Source organism: Heptranchias perlo, chromosome 18, assembly GCF_035084215.1.
Source record: "Heptranchias perlo isolate sHepPer1 chromosome 18, sHepPer1.hap1, whole genome shotgun sequence".
Classification (NCBI taxonomy): Eukaryota; Metazoa; Chordata; class Chondrichthyes; order Hexanchiformes; family Hexanchidae; genus Heptranchias; species Heptranchias perlo.
The window spans coordinates 4,539,480-4,562,590 of NC_090342.1; the positions used below are offsets into that span (position 1 = coordinate 4,539,480).

At 46.6% G+C, this 23,111-nt stretch overlaps 1 protein-coding gene across 6 annotated transcripts in view; it reads right to left on the reverse strand.

The window, feature by feature from the left end:
* Positions 1 to 23,111, reverse strand: part of LOC137334524 (uncharacterized) — a 156,125-nt gene that overhangs the window by 27,109 nt on the left and 105,905 nt on the right. For 5 of the 6 annotated variants that reach the window (XM_067999256.1, XM_067999257.1, XM_067999255.1 and 2 more), the window contains exons 12-14: positions 14,830 to 14,900; positions 8,024 to 8,134; positions 4,658 to 4,755 (exon numbers count right to left, since the gene is read on the reverse strand). In XM_067999256.1, coding sequence (XP_067855357.1) covers positions 4,658 to 4,755; positions 8,024 to 8,134; positions 14,830 to 14,900 — 280 coding nt within the window. Of the gene's footprint in view, positions 1 to 4,657; positions 4,756 to 8,023; positions 8,135 to 14,829; positions 14,901 to 23,111 lie in introns of those variants that run through there. The other variant, XM_067999261.1, reaches the window with a different exon arrangement.

Sequence of the window (23,111 nt, forward strand, 5' to 3'; positions counted from 1 at the left end):
ACACAGAGTCCCAGGAAGGGTTTAGAGTATTGTCAGGGGGGGGCAGAGGGTGCTACACACGAGCATCTCTTTTACCGAGGATGCCAATCTCGCCCACTGTAGGATGTTTCTTTGAGACGCACTTCCTTTGTATCCTAGGTTACCCATTGGGTGTAAGCTCCAAACAATAGCCTTGCTTGCTGTGTTTCCTTGCCATCTCTGTAAACTGATCGGGCACCGCAGAAAGAGCAGATAATAAACCAAACACTCAGTGTACAGCCTGTGTCGTGTTACATCCTCCCAAAGCTCTATTAATAGCAGGGAGAGTAGATAACTTACCACAGATTCAAACACTTCCAGTACAAGCTCCCTAACCTGCTATTTAATGCAGGTGTTTTTTTTAAAATTTCTTCTTCTGGTTTAGATCCTTCTAATCTACACAGTCATTTTTTTTAATGAAAACAATATAAGCAGCCTTTGGTGGAATGCAAGGCTGACGGTGGTTGCAGCTTGCATTATCGGTTGTGTCTACGTACCACAGAGCACAGAGAGAGGCCATTTAGCCCATCATGCCTGTACCGGCTCTTTGAAAGAGCTATCCAATTAGTCCCACTCCCCCTGCTCTTTCCCCATGGCCCTGCAATTCTTTCTTTTTCAAGTATTCATCCAATTCCCTTTTGAAAGTTACTATTGAATCTGCTCCCGCCGCCCTTTCAGGCAGTGCATTCCAGATCATAACAACTCGCTGCGTAAAAAAAAATTCTCTTCCTCTCCCTTTGCCAATTACCCTAAATCTGGCAGGAGGGTCGGTAACCAGATTTAAGGTAATTGGCAAAAGAGCTAGAGGGGAGTTGAGGAGAATTTTTTTTTACTCAGCGAGTTGTTACAATCTACAATTCTGGCCCCTGCCCAAATTACACCACAGTCCTGCTCTCCCAGGCTCAGGACTTTCCGGGCCTAGGGTGTTGTGATTTAGGATTCATTAACTAGTGAGGCAACAGCCCTTTTCAACAATAACAGCAACTTGCATTTATATAGCACCTTTAATGTAGTAAAACATCCCAAGGTGCTTCACAGAAGCGTTAATCAACAAAATTTGACACTGAGCTCCATAAGGAGATATTAGGACAGGTGACCAAAAGCTTGGTCAAAAAGGTAGGTTTTAAGGAACGTCGTAAAGGAGGAGAGGTTTAGGGAGGGAATTCCAGAGCTTAGGGCTTAGGCATCTGAAGGCACGGCTGCCAATGGTGGAGCGATTAAAATTGGGGATGCACACGAGGCCAGAATTGGAGGAACGCAGAGATCTCGGAGGGTTGTAGGGCTGGAGGAGCTTACAGAGATAGTGAGGGGCGAGGCCATGGAAGGATTTGAAAACAAGGATGGGAATTTTAAATTCGAGGCGTTGCTGGACTGGGAACCAATGTAGGTCAGCAGGGTGTGATGGGTGAACGGGACTTGGTGCGAATGAGGATACGGGGCAGCAGAACTTTGAATGAGCTGAGGTTTACCGAGCTTTCACAATCCAGGTTCTCGCCCCGCGGCCACGCGGACTGACTCTCCCACCTCAAATTTTGGAAAGAGAGGGAGATCAAAAGCGGAGCTCCTTCACTTTCCTGATACGCGCGGCTCATGGGAGAGATTCCAAACTGGCAGGGCAGGTTCGGAAAATTACCCCAATCAGGAATCCTGGCAGTGTCGTCCGGGTTTTCCGTTCAAATTCATAAGAACATAAGAAATAGGAGCAGGAGTAGGCCAATCGGCCCCTCGAGCCTGCTCCGCCATTCAATAAGATCATGGCTGATCTGATCCTAACCTCAAATCTAAATTCATGTCCAATTTCCTGCCTGCTCCCCGTAACCCCTAATTCCCTTTACTTCTAGGAAACTGTCTATTTCTGTTTTAAATTTATTTAATGATGTAGCTTCCACAGCTTCCTGGGGCAGCAAATTCCACAGACCCACCACCCTCTGAGTGAAGAAGTTTCTCCTCATCTCAGTTTTGAAAGAGCAGCCCCTTATTCGAAGATTATGCCCCCTAGTTCTAGTTTCACCCATCCTTGGGAACATCCTTACTGCATCCACCCGATCAAGCCCCTTCACAATCTTATATGTTTCAATAAGATCGCCTCTCACTCTTCTGAACTCCAGTGAGTAGAGTCCCAATCTACTCAACCTCTCCTCATATGTCCGCCCCCTCATCCCCGGGATTAACCGAGTGAACCTTCTTTGTACTGCCTCGAGAGCAAGTATGTCTTTTCTTAAGTATGGACACCAAAACTGTATGCAGTATTCCAGGTGCGGTCTCACCAATACCTTATATAACTGCAGCAATACCTCCCTGTTTTTATATTCTATCCCCCTAGCAATAAAAGCCAACATTCCGTTGGCCTTCTTGATCACCTGCTGCACCTGCATACTAACTTTTTGATTTTCTTGCACTAGGACCCCCAGATCCCTTTGTACTGCAGTACTTTCCAGTATCTCGCCATTGAGATAATAACTTGCTCTCTGATTTTTCATGCCAAAGTGCATAACCTCACATTTTCTAATGTTGTATTGCATCTGCCAAATCTCCGCCCACTCACCCAGCCTGTCTATATCCCCTTGTAGGATTTTTACGTCCTCCTCACTCTCTACTTTCCCTCCCATCTTTGTATCATCTGCAAACTTTGATATGTTACACTCGGTCCCCTCCTCCAAATCGTTAATATAGATTGTAAAGAGTTGGGGACCCAGAACCGACCCCTGTGGAACACCACTGGCTACTGGTTGCCAGTCCGAGAATGAACCATTTATCCCAACTCTCTGCTTCCTGTTCGATAACCAATCCTCCACCCATGCCAGAATATTACCTCCAATCCAGTGATTCTTTATCTTGAGCAATAATCTTTTATGTGGCACCTTGTCGAATGCCTTCTGGAAGTCTAAATACACTACGTCCACTGGTTCCCCTTTATCCACCCTGTACGTTATGTCCTCAAAGAACTCAAGCAAATTTGTCAGACATGACTTCCCCTTCGTAAAGCCATGCTGACTTTGTTCTATTAAATTATGTTTATCCAAATGTTCCGCTACTGTCTCCTTAATAATAGACTCCAAAATTTTACCCACCACAGATGTTAGGCTAACTGGTCTATAATTTCCAGCCTTCTGCCTACTACCCTTTTTAAATAAGGGTGTTACATTAGCAGTTTTCCAATCTGCCGGGACCTTTGCCGAGTCCAGAGAATTTTGGAAATTTATTACCAAAGCATCCACAATCCCTACTGCCACTTCCCTCAAGACCCGAGGATGGAAGCCATCAGGTCCAGGGGATTTATCCGCCTTGAGTCCCATTAATTTGCTGAGTACCAATTCCTTAGTGATTTTAATTGTATTTAGCTCCTCCCCACCCCCAGAGCCCCCTGTTTGTCCAGTGTTGGGATATTCTTAGTATCCTCTACCGTAAAGACTGAAACAAAATATTTGTTCAGCATTTTTGCCATCTCCATGTTTCCCACCATTAATTTCCCGGTCTCATCCTCTAAGGGACCTATGTTTGCCTTAGCCACCCTTTTTCTTTTTATATAACTGTAGAAACTCTTGCTATCTGTTTTTATATTTTTTGCTAATTTATTTTCATAATCTATCTTCCCTTTCTTAATCAATCCTTTAGTTACTTTTTGCTGTCTTTTGAAGACTTCCCAATCTTCTATCCTCCCACTAAGTTTGACTGCCTTATATGTCCTTGTTTTTAGTCGGATACTATCCTTAATTTCTTTACTTAGCCACGGATGGCTGTCATTTCTTTTACACCCTTTTTTCCTCAGTGGAATATATATTTTTTGAAAGTTGTAAAATAACTCCTGAAATGAACACCACTGCTCATGTACCGTCTTACCCTTTAATCTATTTTCCCAGTCCATTTTAATCAATTCCGCTCTCACACCATCATAGTCTCCTTTATTCAAGCTCAGTACGCTTGTTTGAGAACCAACCTTCTCACCCTCTAATTGGATATGGAATGTAACCATGTTACGGTCACTCATTCCAAGGGGATCCTTAACTAGGACATTATTAATTAATCCTGGCTCATTACACAGGACCAGGTCCAAGGTTGCTTGCCCCCTTGTAGGATCAGTTGCATACTGCTCAAGAAATCAGTATGATTCCCACTATGTGCTTCCATCTCACAAAGCTCCGTACTGGTAAAATCTGTCTGATTATCTTCAGTGAGCAGGGAAACCCTTTTGCCAAAATTATATGATCTGCCAAGTGACAAATTCTAATTTGTCCCCACTAATTAAATGTGGAACTTCCACTGTTTAAATATGTAATCACAGTCTAAACAGATATCCTACCTCAACCAACCTTCAAATCCATCTCATTGGAAAGATGCCAGGAAGGAGCAGATCGATTTATGAAGAAGAGCATGAAACAAAAATGGGGCTTCTTGAGTGTTGTTGAAGCAACCCCCATTCAGGCAAGTGGAGAGAATTCCATCACTCCTGACTTGTACCCTGTAGGTAGTGGAGAGGCTTTGGGGAGTCAGTCAGTGTACCTAGTTTCTGACCTGTTTCCAGTAGCCACAGCATTTATAGGATTGGTCCACATAAATGCCATTGGAATCTCGTCTGTATTATGTTATCATCAACAAATTAAAACTCCCGAGCGCTGGACACTTCCAATCACCAACTTACTCCAGTGCCGTTATTTTCTGTGCTAGGCTAGCCATCACCGCAAAGAGCCGGAAATCTGTCAGGCCATCGGTTACATGGTAATCCACGGTCTCCAGTATCTGAAAGGACAATGTGACAATTGGAAATGGCGCATCTGGGAGAACCAACTTAAGAAACAATATATCTACTTGACGAAGCCACATCGCAAAAAGCACATCAGTGATATAAGCCCTGAAATTTCAGGGGCTTTTTAAAATTCATTCTCAGGATGCGGGTGTCATTGGCAAGGCCGGCATTTATTGCCCATCCCTAGTTGCCCCTTGAGAAGGTGGTGGTGGGTCTTATTCTTGAACCGCTGCAGTCCGTGTGGTGAAGGTACTCCCACAGCGCTGTTAGGTAGGGAGTTCCAGGATTTTGAACCAGTGACGATGAAGGAACGGCCGATATATGTCCAGGTTGGGATGGTGTGTGACTTGGAGGGGAACGTGCAGGTGGTGTTGTTCCCATGCGCCTGCTGCCCTTGTCCTTCTAGGTGGTGGAGGTCGCGGGTTTGGGAGGTGCTGTCAAAGAAGCCTTGGCGAGTTGCTGCAGTGCATCCTGTAGATAGTACACACTGCAGCCACGGTGGGGGAGGGAGTGGGTGTTTAAGGTGTTGGATGGGCTGTCAATCAAGCAGACTGTTTTTTCCTGGATGGTGTTGAGCTTCTTATGAGTGTTGTTGCAGCTACCATCCAGGCAAGTGGAGAGTATTCCATCACACTCCTGACTTGTGGGCACAGAGCCACCATTATTAGGATGAGCAGTTGGGTGCAGAAAATAAGCAGCCCATTGAATGGAAGAAGGGCTCTTGTTGCAGGTGTGTGCATAAGAAACTAGCAACCATTAAAGCTAATTACTAGTTCAATTGCACACTCACAATGCTATTAAAGTGAGGTAGCAGCTCCGAGATTACTTTAATAAGTTCAGGGTGTGTGTATCTTTTGAAAAATAGGAACTTTTTTACCTTTGTAAAGTGCAGTTAAACAATAAACACAAACTGGGTGGAGTTTACAATGGGCAAACAGATCCATGTTCAATTTTCCTATTGCAGCTTAGCTGATTGTCCGGGCCATGGGGTATTAGCTTTGTAATATGGCAGTCAATAGCACGACTGTATATCAGACTAATCAGAGGTACAGTAGGAAAACACTGCAGGTGTGTCAGATGTAACCTAACACCTAACCTTCCAGGGTAGGTTTTACTGAGTACTGATTGCTGAAAGTGTTGTGTGCTTTGCAAAATCAAGTCAATGTAGTGAAAATTGAAACTATACTAGTGGGAGGAGACTTGTGGATAGCATAAAGAACGGCATAGACCTGTTGGGCCGAATGGCCTGTTTTTGTGCTGTATAATTTTTTGTAATTCTATACTAAGGATTTCTTAATGGTGGATGATAGTTTCTAACACAGATTGTTTATTTATACATAATATGAAACATCTTGAACACATCACACACTTCCCAAAAAGTCACACTCCCTCCATCGTGGCTGCAGTGTGTACCATCTACACAATGTGCTGCAGCAACTCGTCAAGGCTTCTTCGACAGCACCTCCCAAACCCACGACCTCCACCATCTAGAAGGACAAGGGCAGTAGGTGCATGGGAACAGCACCACCTCCAAGTTCCCCTCCAAATCACACATCATCTCGACTTGGATATATATCGGCCATTTCTTTATCATCGCTGGGTCAAAATCCTGGAACTCGCTACCAAACAGCATTGTGGGAGCACCTTCACCAAACGGACTGCAGCGGTTCAAGAAGAAGGCCCACCACCACCTTCTCAAGGGGCAACTAGGGATGGGCAATAAATGCTGGCCTTGCCAGTGACGCCCACATCCAGAGAATGAAAAAAAACTTTCCCCGTCACACTTTGTTGATCACACCCCTATTGTTATGAAACAGCCGACCCTCCCAACTCACTCTGGGCAATGCCACGGGAGACCCTGGGTTAGAAATTGGTCTGTGCCTGGTCTGTTAAATGGGACCAGAATTGGAGCTGCGCAGGCAACCGGGAGGCCCAATAATTGAGGTGAGTGCCTCCATGTGCCTTGATGAGAGTCTTCATTTAGGATGTCCATTTGATGAAGTTCACATGCTAAAGCTTTACGGGAATATCTTTTAAAGTTTAAATGTGGCACATGAAACACCATTGTACATTACCTGGCTTAAAATAAATGAGTGAATGCAGGGGTGCCGAAACTATGACCCATGGGCTACCTGAGCTCCCGACCCCTGGGATTCCAGCCCAGACAGTCCAAGCAACTCATGCCGATTTATTGCCTGGTTTGTCCTGTTATAATTCTATGGGCCTGGAGATTTGGACAGGGCTGTTCTTAGTGCTGCTGCTTCATGAGTGGAAACATCCTAAATCCTAAACAGCAAGATCTGCTAGTATTAACAACGTGAGATATTTTGGTGTCAGCCGTGGCTCAGTGGGTAGCACTCTCACCTCTAAGTCAGAAGGGCATGGATTCAAGCCCCACTCCAGAGACTTGAGCACAAAATTCAGGCAGGCACTCCCAGTGCAGTACTGAGGGAGTGCTGCACTGTCGGAGGTGCCGTCTTTTGGATGAGATGTTAAACCAAGGCCATGTCTGCCCTCTCAGGTGGACGTAAAAGATCCCATGGCACTATTCGAAGAAGAGAAAGGAGGTCTCCCCAGTATCCTGAGCCAATATTAATCCCTCAACCAGCATCACTAAAAACAAATTACCTGGTCATTATCACGTTGCTGTCTGTGGGATCTTGCTGTGTGCAAATTAGCTGCCACGTTTCCTACATTACAACATTGACTACATGCCAAACAGTACCTCATTGGGTATAAAGTGCTTTGGGATGTCCTGAGGTCATGAAAGGTGTTATATAAATGCAAGATCTTTCTTTCTTTTAAATGACCATACATGAACTTCATCGATCAGAACTTTCACTCTGTTATATCAGAAGAATTTTCAGAAAATCCGGACCAGGACTATGTATTGACAAATCTGGTTAAGGCTTTGCTGCATATAAATAGCAGAAAAATTAGGATTGTGTTGCAACATTAAATTGTGAAGCACACTCCAGTTGAGATGCCCCTGTTTATAAATGGCTTGAACAACAAGCCTCCTGCCATCTCCTTCAGCTTAGGTTGGCATGGCGACCCACAGCACCTGCCGACTGGCTGGAACAACACAAAGGAATCCTTCCATTAATGTGCACCAGTCACAGGTAGGCTCTTGAAAAGTACAATTCTGCATAAACAACAGGGGAAAACAGTAAGGCAGTGGAGTGTGGGGTTAGCCAAGCTACTGAAGGACTGTTTGATTACAAAAAAAATGCCTCTCAGCAGCTGTGTTAATACAATTACCCTGTAGATATAAATTTCTTCGGAATCGGTGAGTGCCCCCGATGGAACGATTTCTTTCAGTCCCATTACAACCTCGACACAAGACAAGTGGCCGTCATTATCATTATCCACCTGTAAGGCAATTGAGAAAGGACAAAGAGCAGTCAGTACAGAGTCTTAGCCAGGCACAGAGGGAACAGGCTAGGTACGTCTGCACAAAGTGGGTGAGAAACGCCACATTTAAGCTGCGTTTAAACTAACTTCCTCGCACAAGCTTGATTTGGCCTCTTGCCCATCCCCGATTTTTATCGCTCCACCATTGGCGGCCATGCCTTCAGCTGCCCGGGCCCTAAGCTCTGGAATTCCCTCCCCAAACCTCTCCGCCTCTCTCTCCTCCTTTAAGACACTCCTTAAAACCTGCCTCTTTGACCAGCTTTTGGTCGCCTGTCCTAATATCTCTTTATGTGGCTCGGTGTCAAATATTGTTTGATAATCACTCCTGTGAAGTGCCTTGGGGACATTTTACTATGGTAAAGGCGCTATATAGATGCAAGTTGTTGTTGTTGTTGTTGTCGTTGTCATCATTGTTGTTGTTGTTGTTGTTGTTGACCCATTACGTTTCAGAGACATCAAGAGTTAATAAAGTCCATTGAAATAACATATTCATTGATTGGTGCAACGATTACCAGGGACTATAAAAGGGTCTGTTGCCAGCACAGAGCCTTGGGTCGATCCAGCGTCCAATGCAGAACCAAGGGCTAAGATCCGGGTCCCATTTCTGACCCGTGCCCATGTCTAATGAGGTGGCATGGCAGCGGATTGCGATTCCTGCCCTTTTGATTCATGGACCTCTCCCATTTCCCCCCATTCAAACATAAAACGTGGAGCATAACTTCTGGATAGCACAGAAAAACGATTTGCACTTCCACCGTGAGTGTGAGCAGCTATGAAGCAGATGCAGGGTTTCCTGGTGTTCGGGTCAGCCTCATCCTATGAATATTGTATTTCACTCCTATCAAGGATGTAACCATTATTCGCACTACAGGTTTTCAAACTGGGGTTCCTACACTCGGAGGATCTGTGAGGGGCAGTCAGCTCAACGTCTCCGTTCAATCTGTCATTGGGTTTCTAATGCTGTCCACTAGCTAAAAGATATCTTCTGCACTGGTAGTACTGTTTGGTGTTGAGGTAGCTGGCATATTGTTTGGAATCGAGGACAGTCTAAATAGACTGCTCAAAGGGTTAATCCAGAAAGCAAGGAGGAGGGAAGGAGCAGCGTAGAGAGTATGGAGAGGGGAGGAGGTGGCAGACAGGAGGGGTGTCCAACAGTGAACTGGACCCGGGTACCACAACTAGTAAGTGGGCTGCACATAATTACATCGCTCCTGAGACAGATAGAACCTGATTGATTCCCGGTTTGTTTTGTGGTTCTTGGAGTTTCAGACCACACCATTTTCACTTCTCTTACTTCTGTCTCTCTTTCTCCTCAACTCCATGTTTCTATCTCTTTCACTTATGTCTTTCTCTATCTCTCCTCCATGTCCTTCTCCTTTACTTTAGCTGTCTGTCTCTCCTCCTTCAATTGTCTCTCTCTCTCTCCGCTCCTTCAGTTCTGCCTGACTCTCTCTTCTTTTGCCTCAGTCGGTCTCTCCAAATCCAGTACTGTCTCTCTCTCTCCTCTCCTTCACTACTATCTGCCACTTGTTTTTCTGTCTAGTTCTCTCTCTCCTTCACTTCTGCCTGTCTGTCTCTCTCTTCCTTCACTTCAGTCTTTGTCACTCTCTCTTCCCTCCTTTGTTTCAGGCTGTCTGTCTCTCCTGGTTCATTTCTGTCTCTTCCTCTCTCTCTTCCTTAACTTCTGTCTGCTTATCTTTCCTCCTCTACTTCTATCTCTCTCCCTCCCACTTCTACCTGTGTCTCTCCTCATTTACGTCAGTCTGCCCTGTTTCTCCCCCTTCATTGGACAGCCCAGCTTGTTTTGAGTATTAGAGCAAATTATTATGAATTCTGGCTCACACTCCCGTCAAGTGCGAGTCTTCGCTTGGAGAGTAGGTGGGGAATTTGCCCTGATGCTCTTCACTGACAGTCTTGGAAAAACATTTCCATTTGCCACACTAGCCGTATCTGTGGACTCTCTGAGTAAAGCGGCCAATTTTATTCCTACTCACTTGCAGTTCCAGACTGTGGATGAAGACTGAAACAAAGTGGGTTGGGACTACACAAACTCATTTCACATTCAGCCAGCAGAGAGAGGAAGCTTTCATCCCATCCGTTTGCATCGGATTTGAATCAGGCTGGGGCTGTTTTCTCTGGAAAAGAGAAGACTGAGGGGTGACCTGATAGAGGTCTTTAAGATTACGAAAGGGTTCGATAGGGTAGACGTAGAGAAGATGTTTCCACTTGTGGGGGAGACCAGAACTAGGGGCCATAAATATAAGATAGTCACTAATAAATCCAGTAGGGAATTCAGGAGAGACTTCTTTATGCAAAAAGCGGTGAGAATGTGGAACTCACTACCACAGGGAGTAGTTGAGGTGAATAGCATAGATGCATTTTAGGAGAAGCTGGATAAGCACAAGAGGGAGAAAGGAATAGAACGATATGCTGATAGGGTGAGATGAAGATGGATGGGAGGATGCTCGTGTGGAGCATAAACACCGGCTTGGACCAGTTGGGCTGAATGGCCTGTTTCTGTGCTGTACGTTCTATGTAATTCCATGTAAGGTCCCAAAGGTGGAAGGTCAAAGGGTAAATGTTTCAGAGACCCCCCCACTCCGTGCAGAGTCTTGCACAATGAGAGCGCAGATCAGAGAATCACCGGGGGAGATCGGGGCGCCCGATTCACATGGCTGTTGGGGGAGAATGGGGAGCATCACGAATTGGGCATGGGCTCGATTCACCAACCTGAGATCAAATAGAGCAATAATCCGTAACAGGAGCAGAAGCTTCAAACATTTACCCTGAAGGTATGTCCCAGCCTTCTAGAGACGTACCATTCAGTGCAGTACTGAGGGAGTGCTGTCTTTAGTCAGTACCGAGAGAGTGCTGCACTGTCGGAGGGGCAAAACTGAAGGACTGTTGCACTGTCGGAGGGGCAGTACCAAAGGAGTGCTGTCGGATAGTCAGTATTGAGGGAGTGCTGCACTGTCGGAGGGTCAGTACTGAGGGAGTGCTGCGCTGTCAGAGAGGCAGTACCGAGGGAGTGCTGCAGTGTCGGAGGGTCAGTACTGAGGGAGCGCTACACAGTCGGAGGGTCAGTACTGAGGGAGTGCCACACAGTCGGAGGGTCAGTACTGAGGGAGCGCTGCACTGTCGGAGGGTCAGTACTGAGGGAGCTAAGGAAAAGGTGGGACTTATCAGGGATGATAAGGGTAACTTGTGTGTAGAAGCAGAGGATGTGGGTAGGGATTTAAATGAATATTTTGTCTCCGTATTCACAAAGGAAAGGGATGATCCGGACGTAGTAGTTAAAGAGGAGAGGTGTGAAATATTGGATAAGGTAAACATAACGAGAGAGGAAGTACTAGAGGAACTGGAATCCTTGAAAGTTGATAAGTCACCAGGGCCGGATGGATTGTTTCCTAGGCTATTAAAGGAAGCCAGGGAGGAAATAGCAGATGCTCTGAGGATCATTATCCAATCCTCACTAGATACAGGGGAGGTACCGGAGGACTGGAAGACTGCAAACATAGTACCATTGTTGAAAAAGGGTACGAGGGAAAGGCTGAACAATTATAGGCCGGTCAGTCTTACCTTGGTGGTGGGCAAACTATTAGAATCAGTATTGAGATATAGGATAAACTGTCACTTGGAAAGGCATGGTTTAATCAGGGATAGTCAGCATGGATTTGTTCAGGGAAGGTCATGCCATACAAATCTGATTAAATTATTTGAGGAAGTGACAAGGAGGATTGATGAGGGTAGTGCAGTGGATGTTGTCTACATGGATTTTAGTAAGGCATTTGACAAGGTCCCACATGGCAGACTGGTCAGAAAGGTAAAAGCCCATGGGATACAGGGAAATGTGGCAAATTGGATCCAAAATTGGCTCAGTAACAGGAAACAAAGGGTAAAAGTCGATGGATGTCTTTGCAAATGGAAATCTGTTTCCAGTGGTGTGCCACAGAGCTCATTGTTGGGTCCCTTGCTGTTTTTGGTATATATTAATGATTTGGACTTGAATGTAGGGGCATGATTGGCAAATTTGCAGATGACACAAAAATTGGCCATGTAGTTGATAGTGAAGAGGATAGCTGTAGACTCCAAGAAGATATCAATGGGTTGGTGGAGTGGGCGGAAAAGTAGCAAATGGAGTTCAACCCGGAGAAGTGTGAGGTAATGCACTTAGGGAGGGCAAACAGTAAAAGGGAATACGCAGTAAACGGGAATATATTGAGAGGGGCAGAGGAAGTGAGAGACCTTGGAGTGCATGTGCACAGGTCCCTGAAGGTGGCAGTACAGGTAGAAAAGGTTGTGAAGAAGGCATACGGAATGCTCTCCGTTATTAGCCGAGGTTTTGAATACAAAAGCAGGGATGTAATGATGGAACAGTATAAAACGCTGGTAAGGTCACAGCTGGAGTATTGTGCGCAGTTCTGGTCACCACATTACAGGAAGGATGTAATTGCTGTGGAGAGAGTGCAGAGAAGATTTACAAGAATGTTGCCAGGGCTTGAAAATTGCAGCTACGAGGAGAGATTGGATAGGCTGGGGTTGTTTTCCTTGGAGCAGAGGAGGCTGAGGGGTGACTTGATTGAGGTGTACAAAATTATGAGGGGCCTAGATAGAGTAGACAGAAAGTACCTGTTTCCCCTAGCGGAGAGTTCAAGAACTAGAGGACATAGATTTAAGCTGATTGGTGGAAGGATTAGAGGGGACATGAGGAAAAACTTTTTTACCCAGAGGGTGGTCGGTGTATGGAATTCACTGCCCGAATTGGTGGTAGAGGCAGGGACCCTCAACTCTTTTAAAAAGTACCTGGACCTGCATCTAAAGTGCTGTGAGCTGCAGGGCTACGGACCGGGTGCTGGAAGGGGCCAAATGGCCCCCTTCTGTGCTGTATCTTTTCTATGGTTCTATGGTTCTATGGAGCGCTGCACTGTCAGACGGGCAGTACCAAGGGAGTGCCGCACTGTTGGAGGGGCAATAATGAGGGAGTGCTGCACTGATGGAGGGGCAATAATGAGGGAGGATTGCACTGTTGGAGGGCAGTACTGAGGGAGGGCTGCAGAATCGGCGGGGGCAGTTCTGAGGGAGTGCTGCACTGTCGGTGGTGCCGTCTTTCGAATGAGACCTTAAACCGAGGCCTGGTCTGCTCTCTCAGATGGACGTAAATGATCCCATGTCACTATCTTGAAACTGCTTCCATTGCCCTTTCAGGCAGTGCATTCCAGATCATAACAACTCGCTGCATAAAAAACATTCTCCTCGTCACCACTGCCCTCACCCCGGTTCTTTTGGCAATTAGTTTAAACCTATGTGCTCTGGTTACTGACTCTTCACTGGAAACGGTTTCTCCTTATTTACTCTAGCAAAACCCCTTCATCATTTCCAACACTCTATTAGATCGCCCCTGAACCTTCTCTGCTCTAAGGAGAACAACTCCAGCTTCTCCAGTCTCTCCACGTAACTGAATGTTACATACTTGTCCGACATCCAGTACTGGATGTGCAGAAATCTCCTCCAGTTAAATATTGGGAAGACCGAAGCTATTGTCTTTGGTCTCCATCACAAACTCCCGTTCCCTAGCCACCGACACCAACCCTCTCCCCGGCCACTGTCTGAGTCCGAACCAGACCATTCGCAACCTTGACGACCTATTTGACCCTGAGATGAGCTTCCGACCCCATATCTGCTCCATCACCAAGACCGCCTACTTCCACCTCCGTAACTTCGCCCGTCTCCGTCCCTACCCCTGCTGCTGAAACCCTCATCCATGCCTTTGTTACCTCTAGACTCGACTATTCCAATGCTCTCCTGGTCGGCCTCCCATCTTCCATCCTCCATAAACTTGAGCTCATCCAAAGCTCTTCCGCCCGTACCCTAACTCGCACCAAGACCCGTTCACCCATCACCCCTGTGTTCCCTGACCTACATTGGCTCCCGGTCCAGCAACACCTCGATTTTAAAATTCTCATCCTTGTTTTCAAATCCTTCCATGGCCTCGCCCCTCCCTTTGTCTGTAACCTCCTCCAGCCCTACAACCCTCCGAGATCTCTGTGCTCCTCCAATTCTGGCCTCCTGCACATCCCGAAATGCACCGCTCCACCATTGGCGGTCGTGCCTTCAGCTGCCTATGCCCAAACCTCTGGAATTCCCTCCCTAAACCTCTCCGCCTCTCTCTCCTCCTTTAAGATTTTTTTTTATTATTCGTTCATGGGATGTGGGCGTCGCTGGCGAGGCCGGCATTTATTGCCCATCCCTAATTGCCCCTTGAGAAGGTGGTGGTGAGCCGCCTTCTTGAACCGCTGCAGTCCGTGTGGTGAAGGTTCTCCCACAGTGCTGGTAGGAAGGGAGTTCCAGGATTTTGACCCAGCGACGATGAAGGAACCTCCTTTAAGATGCTCCTTAAATCCTACATCTTGGACCAAGCTTTTGGTCACCTGTCCTAATATCTGCTTATGTGGCTCGGTATCAATGTTTAGCCCCTCGGGACGTTTTACTACGTTAAAGGCACTGTATAAATGCAAGTTGTTGTTGTGGTTGTTATACGTATGAGCTGAAAGCAATTCAGGGGGTTTGAAGCTGTTAGCCTGCTGGATATTAGTTGCTCTGATGTGTCTCTGGCTGTGGGGGGAGATCAAACCATTACATGAATCAACGCTTACCTCTTCGAACCTCTTTTTGTACAGTGCCAGCTCCTCTCGATTAAAAATGCAGTATTTCTCCAGAAACCTGACTGAAAAGGAGAGAGAGAGAGGGAGAACAAAAAAAAAAGAGAAAGGAACGTTGGCTGGGGGAAGCTGCAATCTATTCAGAAATCAATCTCGCCCACGCTTTAACGATGGATTTACTCAGCATTTAGGAAGCGTTCAAACATAGATGACCTTTTAAAGGCTGTTGCTTCACAAAGTCAGGAGAACAAGAAGGTCCTGAGTATAATTCTGCCTCAGCACATTGTCTATATGTTGGTGATTGATAATTCTCTCAGGCCACCGTTGTCAGTGTGATGTTCCAGGGATGTGCGTTCCAGAGTGGAGGGGAGGAGCGGAAGCGGGGGAGGGGGAAAGGCTAATTACGTAAATGCTGCTCCCGCTACACGCTCAGCTGCTATGATCTGTGTTCAGCTAACGCAAGAGGGGACTGGAGTTTCCACCATGGGCCCAATCCGGACGATAGACCCAATGATGTACACCAATGTCCCACCGGTGTCGAGTTACGCCCAAGTACCCTGCCAATCTCATTAGGATACGCCTGAACTTAAAATCTTCCATCTGACGGACACAAAATCACGGGTTTGAATTGCCGCAATCTCCCGGTATCAATTATTGGCACGAGCTACGAGTGGTGCAGTGGGATTTTAACACCAAATCGCCGAGGGGAATCTCTCGTCCATAATGAGGAGGCAGCAGGGTAGAGATTCCGATTGGCCCCCGACAGCATCATAGGAACATAGGAACAGGAGGAGGCCATTCAGCCCCTCGAGCCTGTTCCGCCATTCAATGAGATCATGGCTGATTTGTATCCGAGTTCCATCCACCCGCCTTGGCTCCATATCACTTAATACCCTCGGCTAGCAAAAATCTATCGATCTCAGATTTAAAATTATTAATTGAGCTAGCAGCTGCTGCTTTTTGTGGGAGAGAGTTCCACACTTCTACCACCCTTTGTGTGAAGAAATGATTCCTAAACTTCTCTCCTGAATGGCCTGGCTCTGATTTTAAGGTTACGTCCCCTTGTCTATCCCATCCTATTGGACCAACTTGTTATAAAGGGGGTTTTGTGTCATCAGCACCCTAAACTTTAGAGACAGAAGTTTACTTTTCTTCAAACAGTCTCTCAGGCAAAAACAAAGGGCACAACACCTTTAAAGAAATGTACCCCATTAAAAGCCAGCGCCCGCAAACCAAGCTGTGAGAGGTCCATGTATCCTTTCTTCTAACTGTGCGACAGTCCATGTGTCCAGTTTGGCAGAACTTCAAGCTCTTACTTTACATTCAATTCCTCCCCCCACCCCCACCCCCGCCCCCCCCCCCCCCCCCACCCACCCCCACCTGCCCCCGCTCCTGCCACGGGGACAGCTGGCAAAAGACGATCAAATGTTTGCAATCAATTGAGAGTCACTGACTCCATTTCACTCGGTTACTTTTTTTTTTATCTTTCTGTGTTCGTTCGCAAATCCTCCTGGATTTATTGCAGATGTAACCCAGTCCAGTGAAAATAATCGTACAAGCGAAGGGGCTAGTCAACTCCTGGCTAGAATGCTGAGTGATTCCAATGGGAAATTACCCGCACAATAGAGGCAGTGGGGTGATAAATGAAGGGGGTTTCATTGCTGTGGAGCGGTGACAAGCCTAACACTCTTAATTTCTGCTTGGCGAGGCCTCATGACAAATATTATGAGTAGCTGTAAGGTGTACTGGTCATGTCACTGAACCAGTAATCCAGAGGATGTGAGTTCAAATCCCACCACAGCACTTTGAGAATTTGAATTCAGTTTAAAATATCAGTAAAAACGACCACGAAGCTGTCAGATTGTCATAAAAAAATAAACCTCTGCTGGTTCACTCACGTCCCTTAGGGAAGGAAACCAGCCTTACCCGGTCTGGGCCCCTATGTTGATCCAGTCCCACACCAACGCGGTTGAATCTTAACTGCCCTCTGAAAAGTCCGAGCAAACCACTCAGAGAAATTCTAAGGTTCAAGAAGAAGGCCCACCACCATCTTCTCAGGGCAACTAGGAATAGGCAATAATTGCTGGCCATGCCAGCAATGTCCACATCCCAAGAACGAATTTTTAAAAAATCCTGAGGGGCAAAGTACCACCACAAATATTATGAGTGGCTGGTTAAATCGTGTACTCTCATGGCAATCCAAGCAAGTGGTAACAGGGCACTTAGAACATCATAATATGATTAGGCAGAATCAACATGGTTTTATGAAAGGAAAATCATGTTTGGCAAATTTATTAGGGTTTTTTGAGGGTGTCACTGGCAGGGTGGATAAAGGGGAACCAGTGGACGTCGTATATTTGGATTTGCAAAAGGCATTCGATAAGGTGCCCACTATGTCCATCAGCAAGACCGGCTCCATAGCACCACTGCTGACCGAGCTGGCTGAGATCTGAGGGACATAGCTGCCAGACTGGGCCTGCAGCAAGTGGTGAGCGAACCAACACAAGAGAAAAACCTACTTGACCTCGTCCTCACCATTCTACCTGTCGCAGATGCATCTGTCCATGACAGTATTGGTAGGAGTGACCACCGCACAGTCCTTGTGGAGACGAAGTCCCGTCTTCACACTGAGGACACCATCCAATGTGTTGTGTGGCACTACCACCGTGCTAAACGGGATAGATTCAGAACAGACCTACCAGCACAAAACTAGGCTTCCATGAGGCACTGTGGGCCATCAGCAGCAGCAGAATTGTATTTCAGCACAATCTGTAACCTCATGGCCCGGCATATTCCTCACTCTACCATTACCAACAAGCCTGGTTCAATAAGGAGTGTAGAAGGGCATGCCAGGAAAACCACCAGGCGTACCTAAAAATGAGGTGCCAACCTGGTGAAGCTACAACACAAGACAACATGCATGCTAAACAGCGGAAGCAACATGCTGTAGACAGAGCTAAGCGATTCCACAACCAATGGATCAGATCAAAGCTTTGCAGTCCTGCCACATCCAATCATGAATGGTGGTGGACAATTAAACAACTAATGGGAGGAGAAGGCTCCGTGAACATCCCCATCCTTAACGATGGTAGAGTCCAGCACGTGAGTGCAAAAGACAAGGTTGAAGCGTTTGCAACCATCTTCAGCCAGAAGTGCCGAGTGGATGATTCATCTCGGCCTCCTCCCGATATCCCCACCATCACAGAAGCCAGTCTTCAGCCAATTCGATTCACTCCACGTGATATCAAGAAACGGCTGAGTGCACTGGAAACAGCAAAGGCTATGGGCCCCGACAACACCCCAGCTGTAGTGCTGAAGACTGGTACTCCAGAACTAGCTGCGCCTCTAGCCAAGCTGTTCCAGTACAAATACAACACTGGCATCTACCCAACAAAGTGGAACATTGCCCAGATATGTCCTGTCCACAAAAAGCAGGACAAATCCAATCCGGCCAATTACCACCCCATCAGTCTACTTTCAACCATCAGCAAAGTGATGGAAGGTGTCGACAGTGCTATCAAGCGGCTCTTACTCACCAATAACATTCTCACTGACACTCAGTTTGGGTTCCGCCAGGACCACTCGGCTCCAGACCTCATTACAGCCTTGGTCCAAACATGGAAGAATTGAATTCCAGAGGTGAGGTGAGAGTGACTGCCCTTGACATCAAGGCAGCATTTGACCGAGTGTGGCACCAAGGAGCCCTAGTAAAATTGATGCCAATGGGAATCAGGGGGAAAATTCTCCAGTGACTGGAGTCATACCTAGCACAAAGGAAGATGGTAGTGGTTGTTGGAGGCCAAACATCTCAGCCCTAGGATTTTGCTGCAGGAGTTCCTCAGGGCAGTGTCCTAGGCCCAATCATCTTCAGCTGCTTCTTCAAAGACCTTGCCTCCATCATGAGGTCAGAAATGTGGATGTTCGTTGATGACTGCACGGTGTTCAGTTTCATTCGCAACTCCTCAAATAATGAAGCAGTCCGTGCCCACATGCAGCAAGACCTGGACAACATCCAGGCTTGGGCTGATAGTTTGCAAGTAACTTTTGTGCCAGACAAGTGCCAGGCAATGACCATCTCCAACAAGAGAAAGTCTAACCACCTCCCCATGACATACAACGGCATTACCATCGCCGAATCCCCCACAATCAACATCCTGGAGGTCACCATTGACCAGAAACTTAACTGGACCAGCCACATAAATACTGTGGCTACAAGATCAGGTCTGATGCTGGGTATTCTGCGGCGAGTGGCTCACCTCCTGACTCCCCAAAGCCTTTCCACCAACTACAAGGCACAAGTCAGGAGTGTGATGGAATACTCTCCACTTGCCTGGATGAGTGCAGCTCCAACAACACTCAAGAAGCTTGATACCATCCAGGACAAAGCAGCCCACTTGATTGGCACCCCATCCACCACCCTAAACATTCAATGCCTTCGCCACTGGCACATGGTGGCTGCAGTGTACACCATCCACAGGATGCACTGCAGCAACTCGCCAAGGCTTCTTCAAACCCGCAACCTCCACCACCTAGAAGGACAAGGGCAGCAGGCACATGGGAACACCACCACCTGCATGTTCCCATCCAAGTCACACACCATCCCGACTTGGAAATGTATAGCCATTCTTTTATTGTCGCTGGGTCAAAATCCTGGAACTCACTTCCTAACAGCACTGTGGAAGAACCTTCACCACACGGACTGCAGCGGTTCAAGAAGTCGGCTCACCACCACCTTCTCAAGGGCAATTAGGGATGGGCAGCGATGCCCACATGCCATGAACGAATAAAAAAATAGTTGTTACCCAAGATAAAGGCTCATGGGTTTGGGGGTATTAGCATGAATAGAGGTTTGATCCCACAAACAGCAATGTGATAATGACCAGATAATTTGTTTTAATGATCTTGTTTGAGGGATAAATATTGGCCAACACACCTGGGAGAACTCCCCTGCTCTTCTTCAAAATAGTACCATGGGATCTTTTACGTCCACCTGAGAGGGCATCGGTTTAACGTCTCATCCCCAAAAGAGGGCATCTCTGACAGTGCAGCACTCCCTCGGTACTGCACTGGGAGTGTCAACCTGGATTATGAAGTCGAGTCTCTGGAGGGGGTTCTAAACCCACGACTTTCTGCCTCTGAGGCGAGAGCGCTGGCACTGAGCCAAGACCGACACCTAAATGACGCTTGGTTCTGACTGTCTTACCCACTAAAGGCAGATGTATAATTTAATCGGCACAACATTTAAGGAACATCACAGGGAGGTACTTTAAGGCAATACAACAAAGAATCAGGAGGGCCTTTTGTGCCACACAGATGTTGAAGAATTTTTCTTTTAAAAAAAGGATCTTTTTATCAAAGCACAACAGAAATCAAAATACATCAATAAGCGCCGCCACATTGTCCGAAATTGCCTCTATAGAATTTCCTGAAAATTAATTCCTTGTATCAGCTTTCGTTTCATTAGAATTCCTACAATATTGTCCCTTTGTTCTTGTCATACACTGACTGAGATAAGCTTTGTATTCCGGGGCTACTGATGGTATGAAATCTGCTAATTGTAGGTTTTGCATTTTCGAACATAACTATACAGGAGGTTGACTTTTTACAGCAGGTTCAGTGGAGCGTACTTAAATATCTGAACTCTCGTTTCTAATATTTGCGATTGCACCTTTCAAAGCCTTGTTTTTTATATACAACACCGAAAAATAAAACTTTTCACTCTCATTGGGTAACAGTGACAGGGACCCCTCTGTTATACACCGGTACCCAGTGAACCCCCACCCCCACGCCCCCAAGTTCAAATCTCTCATCACAATGGATTTCCATTCTGTACAGGTTACCAGAGAACGCAGGTTGATTAAAAATACTTTGGTTATTTTGGAAACCTTTCAACGCTACCTTGTTGAAATCGCGATCGGCACTGACCTGTTTCCTCCAGACTCGATTGTTCCAATGCTCTCCTAGCCGGCCTTCCACCTTCCATCAACTTAAGATCATCCAAAACCCTGCTGCCCGTATCCTAAATTGCACCAAGTCCCGTTCTCCCATCAACCCCCTGTGCTCGCTGACCTACATTGGCTCCCGGTCCGGCAATGCCTCAATTTTAAAATTCTCATCCTCATGTTCAAATCCCTCCATGGCCTCGCCCCTCCCTATCTCTGTAACCTCCTCCAGCCCTACAACCCTCTGAGATCTCTACTTTCCTCTAACTCTGGCCTCTTGTCCATCCCCCACTTCCTTCGGTCCACCATTGGCGGCCGTGCCTTCAGCTACCTAGGCCCTAAGCTCTGGAATTCCCTTCCTAAAGCTCTCCACCTCTCCAGTTCTCTCTCCTCCTTAAAACCTACCTTTTTTAGTTGCCCCTCCTAATATCTCCTTTGGCTCAGTGTCCATTTTTGTTTGATTAGCTCTCTGCTAAAGGGCCCTGGGACATTTTTCTACGTTAACGGCTCTATATAAATGTAAGCCATCATTGCTATGGATATCAGGGAATTTTTCTTCACACAGAGGGTGAGCAGTACATGGAATGGATTCCTAGGTAGTTTAGTGGAGGCAAAAGCCATGGAATTCCTTAGAGCAGAGAAGGGTAAGGGGAGATTTAATAGAGGTGTTCAAAATAATGAGGGGTTTTGATAAAGTAAATAGGGAGAAACTGTTTCCAGTGGAAGGAGGGTCGTTAACCAGAGGACACAGATTTAAAATAATTGGCGAAAGAACCAGAGGGGAGATGAGGAGAAATTTTTTTACGCAGCAAGTTGTTGTGATCTGGAATGCGCTGCCTGAATGGGTGGTGGAAGCAGATTCAATAGGCAATTGGATATATACTTGAAAAGGAAAAATTTTCAGGTCTTTGGAGAAAGAGCAGTGGGGGAGTAGGACTAATCGGATAGCTCTTTCGAAGAGACGGCACAGGCACGATGGATTGAATGGCCTCCTTCTGTGCTGTATGAATCTATAAATCATTTAAGAAACAATTAGACGCAACAGTGGGGGGAACTTTAGTGTCTTCCTGGATGGATGAATGCAGATGGGCCGAGTGGGCGTCCTCATCTGTAATTATCTTGGGATCTTGTGAGATTCTCTGCTAGAAATTGCATCTTGCAATTCCAGGGCTCGTGTGCTAACAGGGCAGCTGGTCGACTGCTATGTAAGCTAGAACGTGGCCACGCTTACAAGGACATGAAGGGTTAACATCGGATGCACTGCAAAGGTGTTCAGTTAATCCCGCAGCGTTGCGTGTTTGAGATGTTTGTTTGTGTGGGGGTAGACGTTCCCCCCACCGACCTTCTCACTGGGCACCACTCTCGCCTCTGACTCAGAAGGTCGTTGATTCGAGTCCCACTCCAGAGATTTGTGCATAAAATCCAGGCTGACACTCCAAGTGCCAGTACTGAGGGAGTGCTGCACTGTCGGAGGTGGCGTCTTTCGGGTGAGATGACAAACCAAGGTCCCGTCTGCCCTCTCAGGTGGACGTAAAAGATCCCACAGCACTATTTCGAAGAAGAGCGGGGGAGTTCTCCCCGGTGTCATAAGGAATAGGAGTAGGCCATACGGCCCCTCGAGCCTGCTCCGCCATTCAATCAGATCATGGCTGATCTTCTACCTCAACTCCACTTTCCTGTCCTATCCCCATATCCCTTGATTCCCTTAGTGCCCAAATATCCATCGATCTCAGTCTTGAATATATTCAATGACTGAGCATCCACAGCACTCTGGGGTAGAGAATTCGAAAGATTCACAACCCTCTGAGTGAAGAAATTTTTCCTCATCTTGGTCCTAAATGGCCGACCCCTTATCTTGAGACTGTGACCTCTAGTTCTAGACTCTCCAGCCATGGGAAACAGCCTCACGACATCTACCCTGTCAAGCCCTCTAAGAATTTTATACGTTTCAGAGAGATCTCCTCTCATTCTTCTAAACTCCAGAGAGTATAGGCCCATTCTACTCAATCTCTCCTCATAGGACAACCCTCTCATCCCAGGAATCAATCTAGTGAACCTTCATTGTACCCCCTATAAAGCAAGTAAATCCTTCCTTAGGTAAGGAGACCAAAACTGTACACAGTACTCCAGGTGTGGTCTCACCAGAGCCCTATATAATTACAGCAAGACCTCCTTACTCTTATACTCCAACCCCCTTGCAATAAAAGCTAACATAGTATTTGCCTTCCTAATTGCTTGCTGTACCTGCATGTTAACTTTCTGTGATTCGTGTACAAGGACACCCAAATCCCTTTGACTCCAACATTTCTTAGTCTCTCACCATTTAAAAAATAT